The following is a 27,851-nucleotide window of genomic DNA, read 5'->3' as shown; positions in this document are numbered from 1 at the left end:
TATATATATATATATATATATCTTTTTTTTTTTTTTTTAAAGGTTCTTTTTGTCATTATATTATTAGTTTTTTTCAGGACCATCCTCCACCAATGGGACTTTTCATCTGTTCCTCACTCCTCGACCAAAATAATCCTCAAGCATGAAAACATTAACTTTCAGTCCGGCAGCATGCAGTAATGATTTCTTCCTTCACTTAAACCCACTGCCATGAACTGCAGTGACAACTTCACGCAGGTGAACGATCCAAACAGAGAGATTTAAAGCAAACACACTCTCCTGTTCTGTCATCATGGTGTTTTAGATTTTCTAATATTAAATTAAATTATATGACGCCATTACTGGCCACCAACACACCCGCTGACATCACCAAACCACACCAAATATAATCCAAACCTCATGTAAAACAACAAAAGAAACCGCAGCTGCATCCAATTTTTTACATGCAATACAATAACACAATGTTCATCCTTGTGTTGTTTCACCAGAACAATGCCATGTTTACACAATGTCCTTTACTTCTGCATAAGCGTGAAATTACAGTCTGGCATATGTGTATAAAGTGTGTGACGCAGGTTGATTACTGAATACACTCTTAGAAACTGTCATGGCCACAAACGGGCCTATAATCCATACCTGCTGTGGCTAATCTTTTCTTTAGATCATCCGGGAGAGGACAAACAGCGTAGCAGACAAAGCCAATATATCAGTGACTCTAAGAGAAAGAACAAGTCTCTTCCCACTCTGTTTGTTGTTTTGACAATGACAATATGGTACAACCCCTTCCTTTAGAGGTGGTGGTGGACGGACTTTGCTGTCTTTCGACAGAGCCAGCCTATCCGTTTGCCTCTGTGTCTTTATGCTAAAATAAGACAACTGGCTGCTGATGTGATATCAAGTCATATCCTTTTCTGACTCTCTGGAAAAAAGCAAACAAGTATATATTTCTCAAAATGTCAACCAATTTCTTTAATTAAAGTTAAGCAAATTAGCAAATTATTCTCAAAGGATCAAGAGTAAAAAAAAAAAAATCTTGTAGAATAGCCACATAAGGCATTGTATTAAATGCATGTATAGCAATATTGTTTAAGATCTATTTTTTATGTAAGCAGCAACTTTTTGTTGTTGGTCAAGGCAGAGCTACTGCTGGGTCACTTTTTATTTGATAAACAAACATCTTATTTAAAGGTTTATTGTACTTTTTTTTAACAGAAATCTTAATCTGAACAATACCTACAGCTGAGTAGAAGTAAAAAGTTCCATATAATGGAGATCATCAAGAACAGTGGTTAAGTAAATGTAATAAGTTACATTTTACCACCGGACCAGAGTCTGCATTTGATATAAAACACTTTATTTAGTATGTTACAATTTGTTTTTAGTCATTTACACCGCTGCAAGGTACTGTCAAAATGTTGAAACAGTTATCAGTATAAAAAGAATATGTTCATATATTTAAACATTTGAGACACACATGATTTACATCCAACAACTGTATAGGATGATTGGTTGTTTGTCCAGGTGGCAGATGGAAGATGTTGACAAAGACTGTATGTAGACAAAAAAAAGCATCCATATAAAAATACAATTGAATATGCAGACTGAAAAAGGCATGAGACTGTTAGAATGGCCTGCTTTACAGATGTTTGTCGCTTGTGTAGACCTCTAAAATAAGCGCAGAGGACGAGAAGCATGTAATGTAAACAAGACGCTAGGACATGATCTACGTGTCGACGTGTCTGATTTGGACGTCACACTGGACAACAACAAGCGAAAAACCTACAGATCATAATCAGTTACAGCTGTGGGGGTCCACTCAGGGGACAAGAGGGATCAAGCACAAGAAGTCCAGAGAGAAACACATGAGAACACCAAAGAAAACACTTGAATTAGTCTGTCAGAAGGTTTCAGATTGAGGAGCAAGATCATGGCCAAATAAGTAGTCACAGGGTAGATCAATTTTTAAAAATTGCTGGTAGCCTTGAGGTTTCTTCAGCAGGAGACGCAGCTGGAGGTTGTCTTTCCAAAGAAAATGTTGCTTATCAGCTTGGTTTCCCTGGTTTACCTGTACTTTTAGGTGCATTACATATACCATCTAAAAGCAGACCATTTGATCAAATCCTTGGCCTGCTTGCCCCAGAGCCTTTTTCCGCTGAGATGTGTTTTCACTTATTTCTCAATCCCGGGGCTATAGATGGTTCATGCTCTCTGCCTTTCTCCCATCACCACTGTTTCACTTTCTCATGTCTACCACGCTGTACATTTACAAACACACACACCGAAGCTTCTGATTCATGGAGCTGTTAAAGGGACAGAAAAAATCAACGACCATGGTAATAATAGCTGGATTAACATTCAGATGGTGAAAGGCGGCTTTTAAATTAATTTACTGTAATAATTCACAAGCATTACATCTGGCCACCTTAACGTAATAGTTTTACATTTTGGGAGATACGTTTGCTTTGCTTTCTGGCAGATTCAGATGGAAAGATTGATTCCAATTTCTGTGTGCATAGCTAAATCTGCCTACCAGTATTTCTAACGCTTATTGACATGTTATTTGTAGTTTGTTTAATAAATACATCCTTACGGGGGTAAATTTTGTTCCCTTTAGACAGAGCCAGGCTAGCTGTTTCCCCCCCGTTTCCAGCTTTTGTGTTAAGCTCAGCTAACGGCTAACGGCTGTACATTTATATTTAACGGTCAGATATGAGAGTTCAATGGATCTTCGCATAAAAGTCTTAGATAGGAAATATGCATATTTACAAAACTATTTCTTTAATGTACAGTATTGTATACAGAGCTGATCCATTGGTGTCCCTTTTAAATTTGAAAAATGTGTCATTGTAGACCACTACATTTTAAATCAAGATAGCACCATTGACTAAAGCAGCTTGAGCAGTGGCCTCTGCGCCTCTCTGACAAAACCTAACAGACAAAAAGTATAATATCTTAACTAGCAAACATCCTAACGGTAACACTATATATATATATATATATATATATATATATATATACACACACATACACACATATTCAACAGATTTTAGTTCTTCCCTTTGAGAATGGACAGATATGACATGACAAAACAAAACCACTCATTCCACTAAAAAAAGGACTACTTTGTGACAGTTATGTGATGAACATTTCAAGTAATAGGATGCAGTCCAGTTTTCCCCAAAAGGGAGACGTCCAAGTAGATGAGCCGTAAACACTTGATGTAACAACCAGCTCACCCAGTCAAGAGAAGGCACAAAGGAAGGAGGAAGAACAGTCAACACTTCAGAGACATACGCAGAGACAAAGAGGGGTCGTTGGTCCAGAATTAAAGAGCAGTGTTCTGAGTGTCATGATGAAGGAAGTGCAGTCTTGACAGGGAGCTTTACTTAACATAGAGACATGTTTCTGTTCAGCAGGAAAAAAGTGTGTCAGTATGCAAGGTCCACCTTTTTGTAGGCATCATACATGTCAATATACAGTCTACACTGAATTTCTAAATCATGTGTTTTTGAAGGTTTTTGAAAGCATCTGAGTCTATTTCCCATTGTATTGCTTGTAGGACCCTTGGTAATATGTATATATATATGTGTGTGTGTATATATATATACACATATATATAGATATACACACACACACATATATATATATATACACACGTATATACAGTATACACACACACACACACACACAGTTGCGTTGAGAAAAATAGCAGTGAATAATGCTCAAAGTTCTTAGAATAGGTTTTAATTCCATGATATCAATGCATTGGGAACACTGCATATTCAATTCCAAATCAAAACATGACCAAAATGTATCAAGTTTGTGTTATACCTTCACAGAAAGTGAAGAAAAAAAGGAATATTAGGCTGAAAAAAAAACAATTTGCAGAATTTGCATTTTTCTTTACAAACTCAAACATTTACAGTGTGAACTGAAAAAATGTCTCAAGGGTTTGCTTTACTTTGAATCACTGCACCACCATGCTTTACTGTCTTCACAGTGTACTGTGACTTGACTTCAGTGCATGGGGTCGTCAGACAAACAGTCTAAACCCAAAAAATAATAATTTTGCTCATATCATTCCACAGAATGTTGTGCCATTTCTTCTTTAGCCAGTCAATGTGTCCTTTGGCAAATTTCAACCTATTCAGTACTTTATTTCTTTTTTTTGTCACTGTTCCATTATCTTTTACTGACACTCTCCATTTCAATCCCAGAGCCTGGGTCTGTCCGAGGTTTCTTCCTAAAAGGGAGTTTTTCCTTGCCACTTTCGCACTGATGCTTGCTCTGGAGGGAACTACTAGGACTGTTGGGTTCTTGTAAATTATGTGGTCTAATGTGGTCTAGACCTACTCTATCTGTAAAGTGTCTCGAGATAACTCTTGTCATGAATTGATACTTTAAACAAAATTGAATTGAAATTGAATGTCTTTTTTTTCAGCAATGAGACTTTGCGGGGGGGTTCTAGCTGATAGCTTTGCTTCACATAGCCTTCTTCTGATCGTAACAGTACTCACAGGTAGTCAAGTCTTCTTTGATTTTCCTGGAGCTAATCATTGGTTGAGCCTTTGCCATTTTGGTTATTCTTTGATCCATTCAAATGGTAGTTGACTGTTTTTTCCCACGTTGTTCAGGCTTTGGATGCCATTTCAAGGCATTTGAAATCATTTTGGCTGAGCAGCCTATAATTTTCTACCCTTCTTTATATGTTTTCACCGCTCCAATCAACTTTTTTTCTCAGAGCAATGTCTGGAACGACCCATTTTGCTGAGTATTTCAGTGTGAAAAGCACTATGACCAGCATGCACAACATTTGCTTCCTTCCTTCCTTAAATGTGGGCCATAATTGACATCTGTTTCTTCACAGAATCAATCACCTCACTAATTGAACACAACACTGCTATTATTTTGAACATGCCCCTTTCAATTCCAGATTCAATTACACACAATTAGAAGCATGCATGTCATGACTGTTGGGTCTGTTGGTTTTCTATGACTCTAAAACAGGGGTCTTCAACGTTTTCCAGGCCAAGGACCCCCAAACTGATGGCGAGATGGAGCGGGGACCCCCTCATTATATATATTGTATAAAATTGTGTTATATCAAACTGGTCCTATAGTGCCATGTGTGCATTGATTACTGAAAGACATCTTCTGCCTCCATTTATCTGTTTACTACAGTGTGTTGAATTCATGTCAATGTGTATTTAAAGACATTTCAATTAGTGGAAAAAATTGCAGGGGGGGGGAATATAAAAAAAAGTCTAATCAACCAAAACTTTCGCGACCCCCATGCAGTACCTCCGCGGACCCCCTGTTGAAGACCCCTGCTCTGTAACACTTACTAGTAAATTATTTGCCATGTAGAAATATAATTTCTACCAAAAAATATGATTTATGAGGTTAGTGATGTTGGACTGCTATTATTTTGAACACAACTGTGTATATATTGCATATTGAGAGGTCCTAATAACTTCTTCTAATTTCATTATATATACTTCCACATTAAAGGGTAATTTCATTTTTTTTTTCAATCTGGACCCTATTAATGTTTTTGTGTGTCAGTTACAGGTGGAAACAACTATCTTTAAACTTGTTCCATTATTAACTGTGAACGCTATAACCGGCAGCCAAAGACCGGGCTGCAATGTAACTCTATGGGGCAAACGTGCATTGTCAATTTGGTCCACTAAAAGTCACTTCATGGCTCAGATCTAATCCTATTCTAAACATCTGACAACATTATGAAAAAGATCCCTACAGAGATGGGCCTTTTTAAAACCCCTTTAAGACCTTTCTGTTTAACCAAAAACAGCTCTAAGGTTGCAAGCGCTAAAGCTACCAGACTCCATTAAAAAAAACATACTTTTATTGTGTATAGAGCCAACACATTTTCCCATGTAAATCTGTTAACTATGTGTTTATTTCAACCAAAACTAGAGTTGTGATGGTTGGAAATGGTTGGAAACTTTTCCAACCATCACGTTGGAAAAGTTGTGATGCTAAGTCTCATAGTTTTATTTTGTTTCTGTCAACTTTGAATGAAGTGTATTTCACGATGCTTAAATTACTGTTTATTACATGTAGTCTGGTGGCTTTACCGAATGCAATTCTGTGGATGTTTTTATGTTTGTTATCTTTAACAGAAAGGTCGACCTCCTTAGAAATCCCTTTCAAAATGTTGTCAGACACTTGACCCTGTCAATTGCAAAACCAGCACTTTTGAGAACGTAAATACAACCTGGACAATTGCCCTGTTAACTTACACTGTAGCTTGTTTTGCCGCTGCTGACTGCAGCGATCTTTCCTAATACTGGACCAATTTCAAAGATTGTTGTTCCCATCAGTCGCTTGAACATTAGAAAAAAGGGTCCAAGTTGACAGAAACGGTAGTACCCTTAAAGTATGTTTGTCTTTTCATCCCAACATACTGTTGGTCAGCTGATATTTTTGACACAGATCTTGAGAGGACTCTTGAAATTAAGAACCTCCTACACAGTCTTTAAATGAAAAGAAAATACCTTGTTGTTCACAGGAGAGTTTCATGTGTGTGCAGAGGAGCTCTCTCTGCGGGTATCCACAACACTACAACACATACAAACACATAAAAATTAGATGTCATCTTTCTAGGTAAATTGGTTACCTTATTTACTAAAGAAACAAGTAGCACACAACTTTTCAGGTTTATATGGCAAAAAGCATGTCTATATGGCACACAGAGCAGTGATATACAGCCAGTTACGACTTAAAAACAACCACTTTACACACAGACACACTGCTACTGCCAGACTGCTGGCAGACGAAGGAATGTCTGTGTCTCCAAATGGTTTCTGTCTCATTGTATCAGCTCCAGGCCTGATTGGTGGAGATTTAAGAATGATAAATCTGTTTCCACACTGGCTTGGCATGGCTTGAACTCTACAATGTCCTCCAGCTCTCAACTAACAAACTAATTCTTTTTTCAGCACAATCTTGACCAGACTCTTGTATCTCAAATTCACTTCCCTTTTTCCTCGTACCCTGGTTTGTTCGGTCCATGTGTTTATCTCATTGCAGTATGAAAAGAAAAACAAGAGAGGCACTCACGTTTGATGATGCCGTACAAAGTCTGCAAACTGACGGTCCTTCGCGTAGAGCTCAATAATGCGTATCCTGTCTTGGATTTCCTACAGAAACACATGGTATCAGTCAGAGAGGGAACATTACATCAGAGGCAGATAAACAGTAAACTGAACAGGATGTGGCTCAATCAAAACGTGACATTTTAAATTCACCAATGACTTTCCTATTTTATGGCAAGGCACATCCACCTGATATTCTGTTCAAAAGTATGGATTTTTGTGTGTGAAACGAAAGGTACCCAGAGTACGTCCGTATCAGGCTGGTTCTAGTCTCGCATTGCCAGACCTTCCTCCACAGCGCTGCGGAGGAGGGTCTGGCGAGTCCACACAGCACTCTGTGATGGGAGAAAAAAAGCTCTGCTCTGGTTTATTGGCATTTCTTTAAACCAATCACAATCGGCTTGGGCAGCTCTAAGTGCCGTAAAGAGCAACGGCGCCTCTGCAAAAATAGCCTCGAGAAGGAACTCGCTTTGGTGGACGTGTAACTTTAAAGGTTGTTTTGGTGATGCAACAAAAACTCTGATTTGACAGATAGTCAAGCTAGCTGTCTTGATTTACCTTACAGAGATCTGAGGAGCGGTAACCATAGCCAAAATTTAAAAATGCCAAGACAAAGACGGCTAAAAGTAACGGACATCTGGCCTAAATGAGGGACATCAGGCAGAATTTCAAGCGGCACCAGAGCAATCCCGGAAGTGGAATGTCGTGTGTATGAAAAAGGCTGGTTCAAGTGTGTCCAAACTAAAATATTTGTTTTTCTCCACCAAAAACTGGGCTTTTCCAAAATGGTTTTCAGAATGTATTTAATGTTAAAATGCTGGCTTGTGTTTTTCCAATTATATAATATATGATTCTGAGATGAACCATTCTGATGAGTACTTTTTCTTTTGGTACTTTATATTTTTATGGTAATGCTTTTTTACTTTTACTTAAGCAAAGTTTTGAATGCAGGGTTTTTACAGAGTATTTCTTCACTATGGTATTGCTACTTTTACTTAAGTTAAATATCTAAGTACTTCCTAGTCTTTTTCCTGTGATTATCTCTTTTAAATGTCAATTTACCCAATCACACAGTACAGCTGTAATAACTAGCAACTTAGCATGACTGCTGGATAAAATTTCACTGGATAGTAAACAAAGTATCATCATGGGACTAAGACATCTCTTAAATCAACACACACACACACACACACACACACACACACCTCCTTGGTCAGTTCACTGTTCTCATAGATATGTCGTATCTCTTCACTGCTGAAGTCAGTGGAGGCCTCAGCGCTGGCACTGCTGTACACGGGAGCTTCAGGATAGCGCCGGTAGTAGTGGCTGTAGCCTGTAGTGGCCTCACTCTCATACATGGGGTTGTACTTGGTCGCCCTCTCCAGAGACGGTATACTCTCTGCTCGCCTGCAGAGCAACACGTAAAAAAATCCGTCACAATGTGGATGCACAATAATGAACAAAGCCACGCATCATCCGGGAAGCCAGAAAAGATAACTGAGCTGCGGTGAATAAGACGTTAGTGGTGATTAGCCTTTATTAACCTTGGATAACTCCTTTTACGTTCCAGGCTATCAGAAGGCCTATTGTTTAAGGTGATAAAGGCCTTTTGGAAATATATCAGCACTATACTTGATCAGTTAACTGGCTTAGGTTAACACAGTGTTTCTAATATCCACTGGCTGCTCTGGGAACCATGTCACACACACAGACAAGTAGGCTCAATGGTGTTTTTTGCCACCAACGTCGCCTTCCAGGCAGCTAACTCTAACCTTAACCCTAAACATAACCATTGCCGCGCAGCATTTATAGATGATAGATAGATAGATGGTGAACAGATACTTTGTGTATCATCTCCAAAAAAAAAAAAAAGGAAGGATCAAAGTAGGACAGGCGGAAAGAGACACCCAGGCAAAGAGAGAGAGGGGTGGCCCTACTGCTGTAACCCTCGAGGAGTAAAGGGATGGTGCGTTGGATAATTTTGGCTGAGGATACAGTCATGGGATGTCTCAACTTACTCTGTCCCCTCAGGAAAGTAACCAGGCTTCTTTAATCTTAAAGGATTACAGGGAGGAGAGAAAACTTAAACACACTAAATTGAAGTGTTTCTGTTCACTATCAGACAGAAAAGTATGGTTTGTTTGTTTATTTTCCTAGAATAGACTTAACAGCTTTTGCTGATAAAAAAAATTCTGACTGGTTAATTCATCATATACTGTTCATTTTACTAAGCAATGTGTGTAGCTTATTATGTACTGTATACAGAATATATTCTGTATTATTATGTATGTGAGAGTCAGGATCACACATATATATATATGTATATATTCTATTTCTGTTTTTTCCATTGCTTAACATCTATTCATTCCCAGGGCTACATGTTTGTTTTGTTGGATACAACTTCATATGGATGCATCTTTACATCCAACAGAAATATTCTTGGTCTGTTGTGCACTGTTTTTGTGCACAGATTGTAAATTCAGCCGGACATATTTGTTTTCTTTGGAAACATCTTAGATCTCCACTAAAAGTTAAAACACAGTAGATCTGTAGGTTTAAACTAAGCTTGGCCACACAACACAAAGTAAGTAGGTTGTCCAGATAACTGATAACTAAACATGCAAATCTAAATCCGAAAACTATGAAGAGACAATGTGAGAATGGCAGGGATTAAATGCTAGATCTAACTCGTGGATGGCTGTTGAGAGGTTTGGCCATACGGAGTGCTTTTCCTCACCGTAGGGGGTCCTCTGACTCATCCTTGTCATACTGATCCCGTAATGTCCTGGCGAGGAAGAAAATGACACCGGAGGCCACCAATAGGAATCCAGCTACAGAAGCAATTGCTATGCCAACCACCAGCGGCTCAGATACGTACTCCTCACAGTGCTCTCCTCTGTACCACCAGTTCTCCCCGACGCGACACCTGAGGTGACGAGCGAACATTTGTCAGTTCTATTTTTGACTCTAAAAACAAAAGACTGATTCCAGAAGAAGGACATACCCATCACTGTTGAATGATCAAAGAATGTAAAAATGAATGATTAAATCCTCAATTCACGTATTTTGTTTTGACATAATTAATAAGAACAATTATAATGTATGTAAAATTATCTGTATGTGACATTAAATCATTACTGACTTGTTTTGAAATAAAATAACCCTTCAAATGTCTGTTCCCTGTCTCCATGGAGCAATAGTACTTTTGGTTGGACAGTGTGAAGTAAACAACAATCCAGCAGCATGTGGAGCTGCCTGCATGTTTTATGATGTGGTAGAGGGTGTGAAGCAAAGGTTGGCACTCATCTTGATACAAATCCTCCTATTTGTCTGTTCATAGTCATTCATTTTAAAGTGCACCACATACAACAGTTTCAACAGAGTCAGAGGACATGTTTCAGTCACAAATTTGAATGATTGGCACTTCAATGACGTCATGTTATTACACACATTGGCTCATGCAATGTGTGTTTGGACACGGAAACACACACACACACACACACACACACACACGCAATTGTTTACAAGTAAGTCTTTGATTTTTTTTTAGGTAATAAAACAAATATATTGAACAATATTTCACCAAACAAAATGTTATAATATGCATCCTGGAGCTAAAAAATGGATAACAGTTTCATATAAATCTTAGTAAGTGTGCCTCCCCAAATGGTACTCATTGTTTTCATTTACTTACAGTACATTTAGTGCCACAGGGCACAATTAAACTAACATAATAAACTGCCAAGTGTTGACTCAAAATCTTTATTTGGCTAGACAATATAAATGTTTGAAGACAGTTAATTGCTATTTGTAGCCAACTAAGATGTAGTTGGTTATGATATCATTATAATTCTTTAGGCAAGTGCCTATTTTTACATCCTAAGAATGAGGAGCCAAATAAAAAATGTGCTTTGGAACAAATGTTTGGAGTGCTCTTGATATCTCATCCCCACACAATCAATATCCGGCCATCTAGAAGATGAGAATCAAGCCTCCTGCATGAACTGTTGAAAAGCTGTTTCTGTGATGAAGCACTGGTCGTGTAAACCTGCAAACTCAGACATTCTTTTCCCGCACACACACAAACACGCACGCAGATCACTTCCCCTAATCCCCACCCACCTGCAGATGGCTCCCTGGCCAGGGATGATGTCACACTTGCCGTCATTAAGGCAAAAGTCAGACTGCAGCTCACAGATACTCTGACAGGGCAGGCTGTCCACGCTAAAGTAGCCAGCATTACAGACACACTCCGCCTCCCCCGACCACTTGTTCACTTTACACTCTGCATATTCGTTACACGCCTGGAACTTACAGGGGTCGGCCTTGTCACCTGGAAATGGAAGTAACAGGAGTGTGAGTTTATTTATATACATATACATATAGATAAACTGTAACAAGCAGCTCTCAGACATAATAGTGTCATCGATCTTATATCCAACCTACTGCAAGTAAGCAATTGAGCACACTTCCCCATATGTTGAACTATTCTTTTAAATAACACCAAAAATGAAATACAAAAATAACAAACTCAACAAAGTAATAGCCTTTTAAAACACACAAGATCCTCAATATTAAAAAAGAAAAAAATAGACATACAGACAAATGCATAGAACATTCTTCCTCCCTTTTTAATGTAGCCCTGATGCATGCTGGGATCCAGCATTGTGTGCTGGCTATGACTCAGACAGATTATGATAGTTCAGTCATGATCTTAAAACATGCATGAATGACTGATATTACAAACGGCCAATTACAAGCTTTCTGATGTTCTCATAAACAGAATACTGGAGTTTGATACCACAAGGACATTTTAAAAAAAGAGCACAAAAAATGACACGCTGGTTCTATAATAGAACCACATTTTCAAAATATAGTATAGTGCAATATAATTCACACAATGTGTAAAAGCAGAGCTGCTTAACGTTATCGGTAGGTCAAAGTGCAGTTAATGATATGTGTCAACTTGGCTGCTGTTCAAGGAAGCCCTGATTATCTCAACCCAGCTGTGCAGTGACCGTGACCATCACCTCTTGAGATCAAAAAGTGTCAAGGATTCAACATCTGCTTTCCCAGGCCTTTTTACACACAAGCACATTTTTCAATACTGTCTCAGTGAAGGATGACACCCATTATGAAAATAGTTCAACATTTTGGGAAAACTCTTTCTTGCTGAAAGTTAGATGAGAAAATTGAAGCCACTCTTATGAATATATTTGCACTTTCAATATAAAGCTGGACCCAGGAGCCGTTCAGCTTAATTTACAGAGCCTAGAAACTGGGACCAGGTGTAAAACCTAGCCTGACCCTTGGTAAAAGGTAACAAAATCAGCAGATTACCACCTCTACAGATCACTAATTACCATTTTATATCTTTGTACATAAAAACATTGCTGTTTTACAGGGAGTTATGCGCGTGACTATTTCTTGAACCAGTACAGTAAATTCATCTAGAACTTTACAGGTTCTGGTCAGTGGATATTGTTGAGCTAGGCTAGCTGTTTTCTCCTGTTTTCTGTTTTTATGCTAAGCTAAGATAACCGTCTGCTGGCTTCAGCTACATTTTTACTACACAGACATGAGAGTGGCATCGATCCTCTAATCTAACTCACTGCAAGAAAGCGAAGAAGCATATTTCCTTTAAGAAACATCTGATAAACAATTTTAAACAATTGATGCTATCACAGTTATCTCATAAAAACACTACAGTGTATATCAGTGAGAACCTACCTGACTCAACATCCAGTGAGTACTTATCAATGGCCAAGTTCATGGTCTGGTAGGCTGTGTTACAGAAGTCCTCCAGGATCAAATAGACAGTGTTGGTGACGGTTTGTGGCACAGGTTTGCCAAATTTCATCCGACTGTTTACCACAATGCTGCCATTCCTAAAGTTCAGGATCTCCAGGTTCTCAAAGTTACTCAGGTTGGACTGTAGGTAGGGCACGAGCTGGGAAAAGATTGAAAAATGTACAGTTTGATGTTACAACACAACAGTGGGACTAATAATAACCACAAGAAAAGTAAATGTGAGAGGTTTACCAGCTCTATAAAGCGTTGCTCCAAAGCTTTGTATTCTGGGGAGCTTTTGTTAAAGAGATCATCTGAGAAGATCATGTTGGTCACCCTCAAGCTGAAGAACACCATCAGTGCTCGTCCAGGGTTCACAGGCATGGCGATATTGACTTTGTCTGTGCCGTGCGCCACACCAAACGGAAAGCTAGTGCTGCCCTCCTCTGTGTGGTTAATCAAACCATAACCATAATGGATCACATCATAGTCCTGATCTCTAACGGTGGCATCATCCAATCCTTCAATAGCTGTCTGGATCTGGGGGGTAAAAAAGAAGACTTTGTATTTCTAACTGGGGTACGTTTACTTTGTCTAAAGCTTAGATGCTCTTTCCGCAGATTTGTACAAACAAAGTTTTATTGAAATATTGATGATGATATTTATTTGAAAATAGAAAAATATGCACTTTAGCTGCAGTATCATTCAAGTTTAGGTATCCTTACACAAAAAACTAAAAGTTTAAACTTTAAAAGGAAAAGCAAGACGTGATTCCTCTATTTCAAAAACAAGAAAATGTGTATTCCGTGATACTTTGTCACGTTTTTCAATTAAATACTTTTGTTTTACCTCAACCATTGAAGGGATGATGATATCAGTCTGAGCAACATCAGAGATACGGGTGAAAGGTGACTCCCTCTCTGGAGACAGGGCAGTTGGTTGGGCAGGCCTCATGTTGACCAGTAAGATCTCATCATCTGTAAGATCTCCTGTTGAGATCTCTGGAGCTGCTGGGCCTTCTTCCTCTACAGGTGGAGCTTGTCCCTCGCTCTCTGTTACTTCCTCTATGCCACCCGCTTCAAAATTATTAATGTCTGTGTCTTCCACAGGCTGTTCGGGGTTAACTTCCTCATCTGTTGATGGAACATCTGTGAACTCCTCTTCTGTGCCCTCCAAGTCTTTGCCAACAGGAAGCAGATCGGTTTCTCCTGTCTGCAGCTCTGATTCTTTACTCGCTACATCTACAGCTGCAGTAGGTGAGACTAGGGCAGGCGGGCCTTCTTTTTCTATGGTCTCAGTTGCAATTGTGAAGAACTCAAGCCCCTCTGGAATCTCTGTCTCATTCACAATTACCTCATCCAGATGCTCCTCTTCCAGAGTGGAAGTAGTAGGTTCTTCTCCCACTGCCGCAACCTCAACTTCCTCGGTTTCAGCTTCAGAGGTGGCACCTGCATTTATGTTGACGTCTTCTGTTATCAGCCAATCTTCTGAGCCAGTCTCCGCAAAAGACACTTCTTTTTCTTCTTCTGTGGATATAGATGGTTGGAGCAAGACCTCCAGGTCTTCTGTGCCTAAACCAGAGGCCTCTACCTCTACCGGTGGTTCAGGCACTGTGACACCCTTTGGCAGCTCAGGTGAGGGAAGCTCAGCTGGGAGCTCTGCTGGTGTTTTCTTTTTTACAACAGGAGTCTGCACAGTGTTCCACAGTAGCATACCCTCGTCCTCAATGACTGGAAAAACAAAGACAAGAAAAAACTCAATCTCTGCTAGTCTTTTTAAAGAAATCTTTTTCCAGAGCCCAGAGGCAAACCAGACAAAACATTTAATTTAAGATTGACATAGTGAGATTTAAGAGTACAGAAAATCATCCGTCCATTTCCTGAGAAGCAATTTCAGTGCAAACATAAAGCAGTAGGAAGTGCAAGACTGCAAGTATCACAAAAAGGGAGAAAAAAAAAATAACAGAAAAGGTACATAAAGGGATGCATCGCAGGATAAACACTCACCGCCAGCTTCAGGTGATCTAGTGGTCAGGACAGGAGCAGGAGACCCAACTGCACTCTCCTCCAGAACAACAACGTCCTTTTCTGTGTTCGTCACTGTGTTGGTTCCAGAGGGCACAGGCAGGACGTCGTCTTTGTTGACTTCCTTGGTGTCCTCTTCTAGGATCGGGACCTCTGGTAGCTCATCAACAGCATTAATCTGCATGACAAACAGGCTTTATTATCTAAACCTTTTGGCACACTCTAGAGTGTGACATGCAACAGGAGCCTTGATTGGCCAGCTGTTTTGTGTTTACAGGTCAGGTCAATCAGAACTCCTACTGCTGCTCTGTTAGTTGGACATTATTAATTTGTAGGATGTACACTGCTTGTGTAGAAAAAATGAATTGTGAAATTGAATAACAAATGGAATTTAAATATATGAAATTTATTTTTTTAATTATTTCATCATTTAAAGAATAAGTTAAATACCAGCCTAAAAAGCCGTTTTCCGGTCTACTTTGTCAGAAGTGTAGCCACACCCAGCAGTGATGCACAACACGACTAAATTAGTTTGAAGTCAGTTTTTTAGATGAAAACTTTTTCAATTGAATGCCCACAGTAAAGAAATATGTCTATTAACAAGAAGGAGTGCACTCTGGCTAAGTGATGTTTTATCCACCATTTTGTCAAATCTGTGACCAAATAAACACTAATACCGTAAGCATCTTTTATCTACTTTCCTTACTGGAGCATTATCTGTAAGTACTCTTTTTCATTACTGCTGTTTTGGAATTGTTGATTTAGTAGGAGGTTGGTTTTTCAATGATCCGCTTACTGCTAACCAAGCTAGCCTCTACAAGCTCCTAGCTGTCTGAGGCTAATGTGTTGCTAATGCAACATTCTTAGTGACTGATGAATAACTGTTGGTCAATGTATTTCACTCGTTTTAGTTTTACTCTTGTGGACTTTATTTGTATGTTTACTTGCTTAATTACCATGTTGTACTTCCCATTTTAGTTGATCTTCCACTTTGATATTTAGTTTCTTATAGCTACTTTCTTTTTCAGTTCCGCACTTGCTTCCTGTAAAAACCTTAAAGGCAATCTGCTATCCTAAAACATCATAGGAAGTGTATTTAGTTTGTTGCATACTGTAGCTTTGCACCAGTCTTACTTTGTTTATTTTATTTATTTATTTTAACAATTTTTTTTTATAAATGTTTCATTGCAATCACAATATTTAGCAAGAATTGTGACAGAGAGTCCAATATGTACATATATTCTTTTACCTTATAACATAAATTACCATATTAAGAACTGTAGGACGAGCAGTATGTGTTCTTAAGTATTTAAGCTTGGCTGAATACTGGTACCAATGCAATGGTACCTTAAAGGAACCTGACTCTATGTCCATCCAAGACAGAGCCTTTCTAGAAGAAAAATAGAACATTATAGTTCTCAATTGTGTTGCTAAATAGTTCCAATAAAGATTTGGACATTTCAGCCCCCCAGTATGAAATGAAAGATACAGCAGAGACAAGCAGAACATTTCCTATTTTTATATAAATTTCCTCAAGATTGTTGTTGTGTGAGAGGGATATTTTGAAATAAATACATGAATTGAGGCATTTTGTTCATTATACTGAATCCACTTAATCATTGATATAGATAAGAGCATCAACTTTTCTAAATATGAATATACTGAGTTCATTATTACTTAATTGCTTGTTGGTGCTATAGTTTCTTAATGACGTGTTATTTTGATGCCCAAATTTGTAAAATTAGACGAGAGCTTAAGTAAAAAAGTACTGGCATTTACTTTATATCCGGAGATACTACCAAACAGGCCAACTAGATCTAGTGCTAGTATGAATGTGTTTGATTGTTTCGAGAATAAAATTACATCGTCAACAAAAGAGCTATTCTATGATCTCTGTTGCCAATTGTAATCCCCTGTATTTGTCTACTAGATCTAATTGCTATTAGTAGTGGTCCAATAGCTAGTATGAACAAAAGTGGTGATAGAGGTGAACCTTGGGGGCAACCTCTTATTACTTTGAGTTTATTAATGAATCATATACATCAACATTTAATTAACAAATGCATCATACCTTTAGATTCATGTATTGGCTGACCTGTACCAATTATTGTGGTAGCACTCTTCAGGCTACGTACTTCTAAAATCAACTCAAAGAACGTTTGAAAAAAACAAATCCGAACCAGGGTACAGACGTGCTTCAGTGTCACAGTAGCTCTGCTTTCTTGCCTGTGAATCAATTACTGATGGGAAGTTTGCCAAACTCTCCCAACTCATACAATAAGTCAAATGAATCCCTTAGCAAGCTGTGCTATAAAGTGAACCAGCAGACACATTTAGTGAAACCCAAACTCTAATTACCATCAAAGCGCAAAGTCCACCACAAGACGGCACAAATGAAGACAGAATTAAGATGGTATTACTTTACTCTGAACAAACTCATGTGTGCTGTTTCTCCTCTTTACCCGCTGTGGTGGACTGTAGCTTTTGCCCCAGAATAGCAGTGGATTATTATAGCAAGAGCCAAACTAATCCTCAAAGCCTCACTTCATCCTTGCTGGTGAGCTCATCCCCTACCTGCACTGGTGTGGTTCTGAACAACATCATAAGCCAGTTACAGGTTATTGCAACATCAGTCATACTACAACCATCAAGGTTCATTAAACAAATGTGAGCTTTAGTGATTGAGCTTTGTGGAGCTCAAAACAGCTGGATAGCCCAGAGTGAGATTGTTGTCATGATAGTAGTGGAAGTAACTTGTTAACTCACCATGGCTCCGTCTGCAGCGTTGACAGACTCAGGGACCTCAGACACTTTGGAACCTGCAGGGGAAACAAATATTAATACAAACCGACGCACAAAATGAAAATGTGCAAGATAGCTAAAATAATCATGCCTGCAGGAGACTGCAGAATCTCTTTTAATTGATACCATTTCAACACTGACAGCCTTCATTTTGACAGCCTTACCTTCAGGGTTAAATATCTGCAAATCAGTGCTCAATCAGCGGCTGTGGGGCCAAGGCTATTACTACATCACCACCAAAACAGTAAAAACAAAGCCAAGCTGTGCCTTTAAGTTCTGCAGCCACATCTGTCAGCCATATGAGTATGTTTAGGCATCATGTCACATGTCCAAGCTTATAATTAACGTGAGCATCAGATGGCACGCATCTCCAGGGGAGCTTACTAACACAGTAAACTGATGACACGCATTGTCTCCAAAACATGAGCAGGGAAAACCATACAGGATAAAGAGAGGCTATAGACATTAGCACATCATTCACTTTCTTCACATTTCTGAGGAAGGGTCCTTGTCAAAAGTAGGAGGTGGCCAACCTGCTTACTGACTGGCCAAATCTAACTGATGCATTGCTTTATAACTCCCCCACGTGAACATTTGAGTCTGTGTTTTACACACTTCTGCTGCATCAATTTCTTTTTCCTTTTTGTTAATATACTGTCCATCATGAGTCTGGTAAAGTACTGTAACTGTAAGATCCACAATGTGTAAATCCAAAATAAAGGACTAAACTAAAGCAAAAGAAACCTGAGGACTCAGATTTCAAAAATCTTGTTTTGCTCAACTCTCTTTTGCAGACCACTTAATGACAGGGATTTAGGTGTCGCACTGAATAAATACAGTTTCTATAACTGATGACTCTGTTTTTTGTTCATTAAAAATGGCCCACTTTTGAGCTGAAAGTTCTTATACATATGTCTCTGTCCTCTTTGACAGAAAGAGCAGACAAATAAGAAACAGATGAGACTATTAAAACCCTGGAATGTTTTCTCAAGTGGTGTAGCGTATGTTGTAATATCAGTGTTGGGTCTAATGTGTCTCTATTTGAAATGACGTTTGGATGATTGCCCTGCACTACCGCTGCCAATGTGTTCCCAGCGACTTCACTGCCACGTCAATTAAATAAGCTATTATGGTGGCATGTGTGTGTTCTGTTACAGTGCAGGGACTATAAGATATCGTGCACTGGCCATCGTCTCACCATTCTCTAGCTCGTTGTTATGCAGGGCTACGGTGATGACGTTTTTGACCTCGTTGATGGTGTAGACCACCGTAGGGAGCTCCACAACCCCACGGTATGAGTTTTCCACCAGGTTTGACTGCAAGGTCAGGTAGTCCAGTTGCTCAGTGCTCACGCCTGCTCCGTCCACCACCAGTGTGACAGCAAAGTCCACCACCACACCATCCAGCCTGAAGACATCAATATGTAGCAGTTACATCCAGCCCACATACTGTACAGGGCTAGGCGATATTTCACTATTGTTGTATATTTAGTGCCTCTTAATTAGGTAAACTGTATAGCATCGAATGCAATACAACATATCTTCCACAAATTTTTACATTTAGGAAGATTATAATGTTTCTTTCGTGTTTACACTGTTAGAGACGGGTTAATTCAACTACATGTTAGGGTTGTTTAGGGTTGGTTTTCTACTGGACTGCATTATACGCAAATGTGTTTATAATTACTTTTGTAAATGGAATGGGCAAAACATGAATAACAATATAACATAATGCAGTCCAGTTCAACAGCACTGCAAAAAATAAAAATCTAGTTTTGTAGAATTTATGGAAGAGCTGTTTCGATTTTACAAGTGTACCTAAACAAAGTGGCCCCTGAGTGTAATAATATTGTGTTATTGGTTTACAAATTCTGCTGCCCAAATTAACAATCTCAAGCAAATTGTATCCAAACTAAATATGGTTATCAAGGTTTATATGCAGTAACAGTTTTCTTTGATGTGAAGCAATGAAACAATGAAACAGTTGATTGCATTAAAGCATCATTATTATTTTATTATTTACGTTATTTTGCTGATATTTTGCATATACTGTATATCAAGATTTGTTTATCATATATCAAGATATCCATTATTATCAGAAACATATTTTATTTACTGTTGGTACATAATTGTGCAAACACATATGCATTAAATAAGTTCAAAAGATACATCTTATCTTTCCCACAAGCTACTAAGGGCCTTGCAGTGAGATTGTATCCTTCTTCTGCTTGTGGCCAACGTGCAGATACACAAGAGCAATAAAAGAGTTGAGTGCCTTTCCCAAGGGCACCTAATATAATAATTATTATTATATATTAATAATAATTAATTTTTCTATTCCAAACATGGTGAGGAAATAAATAAACTAGCACCTAAAATGCAGCTAAACACTACTTAACGTTTATATTATAGAAACCTTTACAATAGAAAAGTATAAAATATTGTCTGAGAGGATGAAAATCACTCAGGCATTAGTGTGACTCAATGTCAAACCTGTTAAAGAGTTGTTAAGCGATCACAGATGACTGATGACTTGAGTGATTTACTCCTGCTTGGAATGCAGAAGCTCAACTGTATAGGCCCCAAAACAGTCGAGTCAGCAGAATGATCAATATCATGATAATAAACATGGAAACCGCACAAGAGATTCCAGACCCTGGAAAAATCCAATATATCATCCTTCATTTGACTGCTGGGAGTCCTCCACTCTGACCTACTTTGTTGGGTTTCTGGCGGACAGCTTAGCACGTGTCGGCCCGTACTCGGCCGCATGTAGAAGGAGATCCAATTTTTTCCCTCTTTTAGCTCCACACATACACAGAGGCAGTCAGACAGAACTCTGCTCCTGCTGCACCCTGTGATCTGCAGTTAGCAACAACATGCAGGATTAACACTGTGGGAAAGGTATAATTATTTTTTTTTTTTCAGTTTACATATGTTTGCACAATTATGGCCATGTAGTTGACTATAAAGTATGGTTAACAACAAAAAGGGCAGTACATTAAAATCTCTTTTATTTTAACTGTAGAAAACACAGGTGGATTGTAACTAAGCGCTGTACTTAATTATAAAATATGACATATTGTTAAGGTTAAACTGCCCAATGTAAATTCCTTTTACTGTCTGCTTTGACAATCATGAAAAATTATGAAAACAATAAAGTGCTATATAAAGACCCCCTGCCCATAATGTATAATACAATATGTTTGCTATCTGGATACTGTGGATGTCGTGATGCCTGGCCATGATGTTGCTGTTTGTTGTTTTTGACAAAAAAGTGCCAAAACAAAAAAGCCCATAATACATAAAGTTGGTCTAAATGGCTCCACCTTGACCAGCTACAACATTGAAAGGCTATAAAGGAGGACAGAACCAGGTTTGATGATTCCTTGTTTCTAGTCTTTATGCTAAACTAAGATAACCGGCTGCAGCCTTACATTCACTGTACAAAGGTGAGAAGTGTATTTCCCAAAATGTCCAACTTTTATTTCAAGATTTTTACTTTTTATAGAGTATTTTCACACTGAATTGCTACTTATACTCAAGTAAAGGATCCGAATACTTTTTCCACAACTGGTAGTACAATAGCAAGAAAAACAGTTACACCCACCAACTTAATTTTTACATTTGCTCCCCTGAGACACACACACACACACACACACACACACACACACACACACACACACACACACACACACACACACACACACACACACACACACACACACACACACAACACCACACACACACACACACACACACCTTTCACTCTAACCCTCTTCTATTACATCCGTCTACTAGAGGCTGATTGGTGAATTTGTAAAGCCCTGATAATCTTCCCTGTAGAAGAGCACCTGCTCACTTGGTTGGACCCATCCTGATCCCAGTTAACATGTGAGTGACCACACTAAGCGCATTAACACAGACAACTGACAGACCTTAACACATGCCCACGGTCAGAGGTAAATACAGTGGGAGATGAAAGTGACGCCACACACACTAGATCACAGAGCTGGCTAGCGAATGGTTGATAGGGATCTGTGAGCTTAAATACAAGAATATTCAAGGTCAAACTACCACAGGCACTGATGACTCACCCCTTGGTGTCCTTCTGGGGCCTACATAAAATAAGGAGAGAGAAATTCAGTTAATGTTACCGGTTGAAGTCATTTTGGTCATACTGTGAGGACAGTTCTTTTGTTCAGAGGATTAAACTATGGCAGAGACACTGACCTGAAGTCCAGCACAGACACACTCTTAAATCCAGGAAGCCCCTCCAGAGCGTCCTCTATCTGCAAGCACAAAAATGATCTAAGCCTCATAAACAACCCCCCGGAGGTTTCTTATTTTGATAGGGGGTTACAATGAACTTGCTTGGCAAAATAAATCAGATTTATTGTTCCAAAAGGGCTAGTTCTGTTCATATAAACTAAAAGGTCTGGAGTCTATTGTGGTGTGGTCCAGTTCATTATCCACGGAGACTATGCACTGTGGTCAACTTTTTTATTGGTCTATAAGGCCTTGCTTCTATGCCCTAAGAAAAAAACAATCCATATATACACTGACCAAATTTTTTTAATCCGACAGAGAAAGAGGACACAAAAAAAGGTCTCCTTGGCCTTTTGTCTCTTGGCTTGTCCTCAAATACCTCCTTCTCTACATTCATTTACTACCCTATCCTCTGCTCCACTCACACTTATAATCTGTTCAAGGCACATGAGTATGTGTTTTCGCAGTGTGTGGGATTTTATGTGTATAGCAGATCTCCACCAAGAAAAAAATACAGGTTAGGGAAAAGCACCAAGAAATTTACAGAACTTTCTAAGTTCCTGAAAATCCACTGCTGTTGCTTCAAAAGATAGTACCTGTGCAGATGTGTGCATATGCAAAACTTTATCATTTCCCAAGACAAGTCATAACACTGTATTGTAGTTTGGGTTTAACTACTGCTGTTGTTAAAGTGTGGGTTATTAAAACTAACAATGCATCCATCAGACCATAAACCAGCTAAAATATGAGTCCAGTTTGGAGCCGTGATACAGTAGCACCAAGGGGAGTCATAAAGAGAGACAGACAGAAGGATACGAAGCCAGAGACAAACCTTTTCAACAAGCTGTCTGCTGAGTGTTTGGTGCTGAAGGCTGGCTGGATCGTAGAGGTTGGCGCTGAACGTCTCTCCGGTCAAGAGGATGCTCAACTCCACCACCTGCTCCAGCAGAGCGGGGGTGGGAGGCTGCATGGCAATATCATTGTCCAGCTGTACCATGAGAAAGAGATACAGTAATATACAAATGAAGTATGCACATTAGTAAAACATTATGAATCAGTAAACAATCTGTTTGTACACTCACCGGACTCTCCTCCACCTCTGGGACAATAGTGGCTGCCTCCTCCACCTCTCCTTTTGCTTTGTCTTCTGGGTGGTTGAGTTCATGTGTGTAAAAAAAGGGAATGTTGGTTTATTTCAAGTGAATGTGAAGTTAATCTTTCAGTGGGTGATGTGATTCCTGATGGCTGTATGGATTAGACAACCCTAAGCCCAAATACTCGAAATCTTAGGCCTACTGGCCAAGCTCACTCACTAAACACACACCGGAAGATTCACTAACTTGCATAGAAAGCTAGAAATATTGTAGCAATATGAACTTGAAAACATACAATAATAGTCTGAAACTAAAACAACATTGCTTGTGAACAGATACAGATATGGCAGGATGTTTATTTTTAACAGTAGAGACATCATTATGCACTACAGCTTACAGTGACACTGACCTAACTCAGGAGCTTCAACAGCTTCTGGGGCTGTTGGTGTTGGTGAGCTGTGAACAGTAAGAGATTGTAGAACATTGCTGAAATCATTATACATAACAGAAAAAAGCATAAAAACGCACACTGCAGGTAGAGATACAAGTTAGATCCAAAGAATTAGCCTACTTAAAAAAAAAAAAAAAAAAAAACTCTAGGTCTATAGTGTTGCAGTGGGTGACATGACAGCATTGATGAAGGAATATGTAACCTCAATTTAAGGGTATGAATTACTATAACATAAAAGGCATTAGCTATATCAGACTGTGGCTACACAGACAGACAGGATTAATTCATTGTTGGTTTTATTGTGATTTGTTGGATTTAATTTGTTGAAACAATATTAAACAATAATGTCAATGTTATCTTTAAAACTAAAAAAAGAGGGAAACCACATATACAGATGGCATTATATGTCAACATTAAATTCTGGAAACAAAAACAAAACAGGAAACAAATCAAACACAAATGAACATGAGACATCTTAAGCCATGAGTAGTAACTGACGAGTGGGAATATGAACAGGTAAGGTTGAAGAGCCTTGACCACCTTACCTGCAGATATGTTGCCAGGACCTGGTGGGCTCACTACAGATAGTGGGAAGAACACACACATTTACAAAACCCAGACTTAATGATGAGATCAATATATGTATGACTAAAAAGGGGAGTTAGAAAAGATGTTTCTTTTACCTTTTCAAACCTGGTAGTGACATTCTCTAGAAATAGAAACAAAGCAGAGACAATATTACATTTGGCACTGCTCACACAAACTTTTTTATTAAAACATTAGTTACCCACTAACCTTTTTAACCAGAGCTTGATGCTCCTCTGATTGGCTAAAGTAGCTGCCAATATATTGTGCTGTGACTGTGCCCTCCTGGCATTGGCTCATCCAGCTTTGGTACTCTTCTTGCTCTGGGAGGCGGTCCCAAAATATCTTGAAAGCCTCCCATATGGTCTCCTGGCACACTAAACAGACCAGAGAAAGACACTCTGAAACGCAAGCTTGCAGAACTTGTTCCATAGTAGTGTTATCCAAATTATTTTGGTTAGGTTGACACTTCTTCTTCTCCGCAACAAAGAGCACTCTGTTGGCTCATTAGGAGGGAATACAATCATCGTTAATGCATTCAAAAATTGTAGCTCTTTATATTCTAAGCAGGAAGTAATTGTACTTAAGTGTTAAAGCAAAACTAAAACTTAAAATATGAAAAGTAAGTAAGTACTTAGTATAAAGAAAAATGAGCCACGTGAGGGTATTTATATATTCACTTATTGGTTAAGTATTATGTACGTATTTGGTCAAGTTGGAACTAATATATATACAAAGTAACACAAAGTAACTAAATCTGTGGAATATATGTGTATGTGGACATGTACATGTACTGTATGAAAAAATACATTTCTCTCTGAAAATGTAGTTAAGTAGAAGTATAAAGTAGTATATAGTGGGAATACTTAAGTATGAGTACCTCAAAATTGTACTACAGTACAGTACTTAAGTACATTTATTTAATTATATTCCACCACTGGTATCCAGCCATGCACACTGCTTTGGTTAGATGTGTCCAGAGTTTCAGACATTCACCTCTAAAGTTTCTGCTGCTATATAGGTATAGCAGTTCTGGATACACATACATACACACACACACACACACACACACACACACACACACACACACACACTTTTGTGATTCCAGAGGGAGCTATGCAGAATTTGATATTTTGATAAATTGACTCTAGTGATGTTACTCAAGGGAACATCGTTTGGGGAATAAGACTGACGCTGTAAAATGACCAAAGTCTGTTTGAATGTAAATCTCGTAAGGCTCAATTCCAACTTGTGTCCCAACAATTGTCTACCCACATTCTTCTGCTTGACCCAGGTGGATCTTATGTTGTAAACATAGCAAAGATTAAAACTCATGGGCAGTGTGGACAAAAATCTCACAAAATCCTGAAAATTAGCTGTTGTTGCTGACATCTCTTCCTGCCATTTGTTGTTTCTCACTCTTTATCTAACCAAATGACAACAATGTAAATATGCATCCGCATACAGTGATCTATTCTGAATCTACAGTTATGTTCAAAATAATAGCAGTCCAACATCACTAACCTCATAAATCTTTGAGTTTGTGAAACGCGCTATAAAAATTCAACTTATTATTATAATGAATCATATTTGGTAGAAGTGATATTTCTACATGGCAAAAATTTACTAATAAGTGTTCAGTCATAGAAAACCAACAGACCCAACAGTCATGACATGCATGCTGCTCATTCTGTGTAATTGAATCTGTAAGTGAAAGGGGCATGTTCAAAATGATAGCAGTGTTGTGTTCAATTAGTGAGGTGATTGATTCTGTGAAGAAACAGGTGTCAATTATGGCCCACATTTAAGGAAGGAAGTAAATGTTGTGCATGCTGGTTGTGGTGCTTTTCACACTGAAATACTCAACAAAATGGGTCGCTCCAGACATTGCTCTGAGGAACAGCAGACTTTGATTAAAAAGTTGATTGAGAGGGGAAAACATATAAAGAAGTGCAGAAAATTATAGGCCGCTCAGCCAAATTGATTTCAAATGCCTTGAAATGGCATCCAAAGCCTGAACGACATGGGGAAAAGGTCAACTACCATTCAAATGGATTGAAGAATAGCTAAAATGGCAAAAGGCTCAACCAATAATCAGCTCCAGGAAAATCACATAAGACTTTATGTTACCTGTGAGTACTGTTACGATCAGAAGGTGGCTATGTGAAGCAAAGCTATCAGCTAGAAGCCCCCGCAAAGTCCCATTGCTGAAAAAAAAGTTGCTGAAATGTGTCAAAGGACACACTGACTGGCCAAAGAAGAAATGGCGCAACATCAGACTTCCTCCATGCACTGAATTCAAGCCACAGTACACTATGAAGACAGTAAGGCATGGTGGTGCAAAAATCATGTTATGGGGATGTTTCTCATACTGTGAGAGATCATGGATCAGTTTCAATACATCAAAATACTTGCACAGGTCATGTTGCCTTATGCTGAAGAGGAAATGTCTTTTGAAATTGGGTTTTCAACAAGACATCGACCCAAAACACACCAGTAAGCGAGCAAAGTCTTGATTCAAGATGAACAAGATAGATGTTATGGAGTGGCCAGCCCAACCCCCGGACCTCAATCCCATAGAACACTTGTTGGGTGACATCAAAAATGCTGTTTCTGAGGCCAAACCCAGTGATGCAGAGGAATTGTGGAATGTAGTTCAATCGTCCTGGGCTGGAATACCTGTTCACAGGTGCCAGAAGTTGGTCAACTCCATGCAACACTGATGTGAAGCAATTCTCAGAAATAAGGGTTATGCAACTAAATATTAGTGCAGTGATTCAAAGTAAAGCAAACCCTTGAGACATTTTGCAGTTCATACAGTAAACATTTGAGTTTGTAAAGAAAAATGCAAATACTGCTATTTTTTTTACAGCCTAGTATTCCTTTTTTCTTCACTTTTTGTGAAGGTATAATACAAACTTGATACATTTTGGTCATGTTTTGATTTGCACTTGAATATGCAGTGTTCCCAATGCATTGATATTATGGAATTAAAAAGTATTCTAAGGATTTTGAGCATTATAGACTTTTCTTAAACACACTGCTGTTATTCTGAACACAACTGTACATCTTACCTCTGAGATGAAAGTAGTTTAGGTGGTTTGCAACTACTTGCTGGGCGGTGTCTTGTGCACAGAGTTTGACTCCATTTTGGAAAAGGATGTTCCGTTTCCGTCGAGAGTTAACGGCGTGGCCTTCATCAGATACCTTGACATCAGATACACGAATGACCCGCGGAAACACCAAAGGCTGCTGACTATATGGCAAGCTGAGGTAACCCATAGAGGATCCCTCCAGTGTTGCATCTGGAGTAGCAAAACAACAAAAAACACATTTAAGATTTAACGTTTGACTCTTCTTTGTTCAGTAGTATGCAAAAAGTTTTAAAGTTAAGAATAATACATACCTGCCCTTGTGTTAAAAAATATGACCACAAAACTAAATACAACACAGTAGAAAACACATCTCCAAGATACGATGCTCATGTTAAATCCGTGATTGTGTTTAAATCCGTAGCCTTGGAAAAGGATCAAGTAGATATGGGTTTCCTCTCAACAGCTTCGTACAAGTTTGCATAGTTCAGAAGTCTCCAGACGCGGAAAAAGTAACAGAAGCCCGTACAGAAATCATTTGACGACACTGTGACGTGCTGGTTTTCTGCTTTCCTCCTTAGCTGAAGGAAGGTGTGTCCCACGGTGTTGAGAGGACAGCTTCTG

The 27,851-nt window shown here is 38.8% G+C and overlaps 1 protein-coding gene across 4 annotated transcripts; it reads right to left on the bottom strand.

Annotated features, from left to right (window-relative positions):
- On the bottom strand, positions 1–27,851 carry impg2a (interphotoreceptor matrix proteoglycan 2a). Of its 4 annotated transcripts, none has more exons than XR_004334153.1 (23): positions 27,542–27,851; positions 27,210–27,440; positions 24,346–24,512; positions 24,234–24,259; positions 24,096–24,128; positions 23,509–23,555; positions 23,088–23,152; positions 22,838–22,993; positions 21,970–22,028; positions 21,834–21,854; positions 18,936–19,144; positions 17,702–17,754; positions 14,918–15,113; positions 13,761–14,641; positions 13,164–13,451; positions 12,852–13,071; positions 11,244–11,454; positions 9,859–10,047; positions 8,327–8,528; positions 7,087–7,166; positions 6,522–6,585; positions 3,029–3,405; positions 1–21 (listed from the first exon to the last, which is right to left on the bottom strand). XR_004334153.1 is itself a non-coding variant. In XM_032529999.1 (22 exons), the coding sequence occupies exons 1-21, from the start codon at positions 27,618–27,620 to the stop codon at positions 6,543–6,545; spliced, it is 3,456 nt and encodes a 1,151-aa protein (XP_032385890.1). In that variant the 5' UTR covers positions 27,621–27,851; the 3' UTR covers positions 1,371–3,405; positions 6,522–6,542. The 4 variants fall into 4 exon arrangements, 1 of the variants encoding a protein (XP_032385890.1); XR_004334155.1 differs by having other exon boundaries at positions 17,702–17,745; XR_004334154.1 differs by having other exon boundaries at positions 23,088–23,149.

The sequence above is a fragment of the Etheostoma spectabile genome, chromosome 11 (assembly GCF_008692095.1).
Source record: "Etheostoma spectabile isolate EspeVRDwgs_2016 chromosome 11, UIUC_Espe_1.0, whole genome shotgun sequence".
Lineage (NCBI taxonomy): Eukaryota > Metazoa > Chordata > Actinopteri > Perciformes > Percidae > Etheostoma > Etheostoma spectabile.
This window is presented reverse-complemented; position numbering and strand designations above follow the sequence as displayed.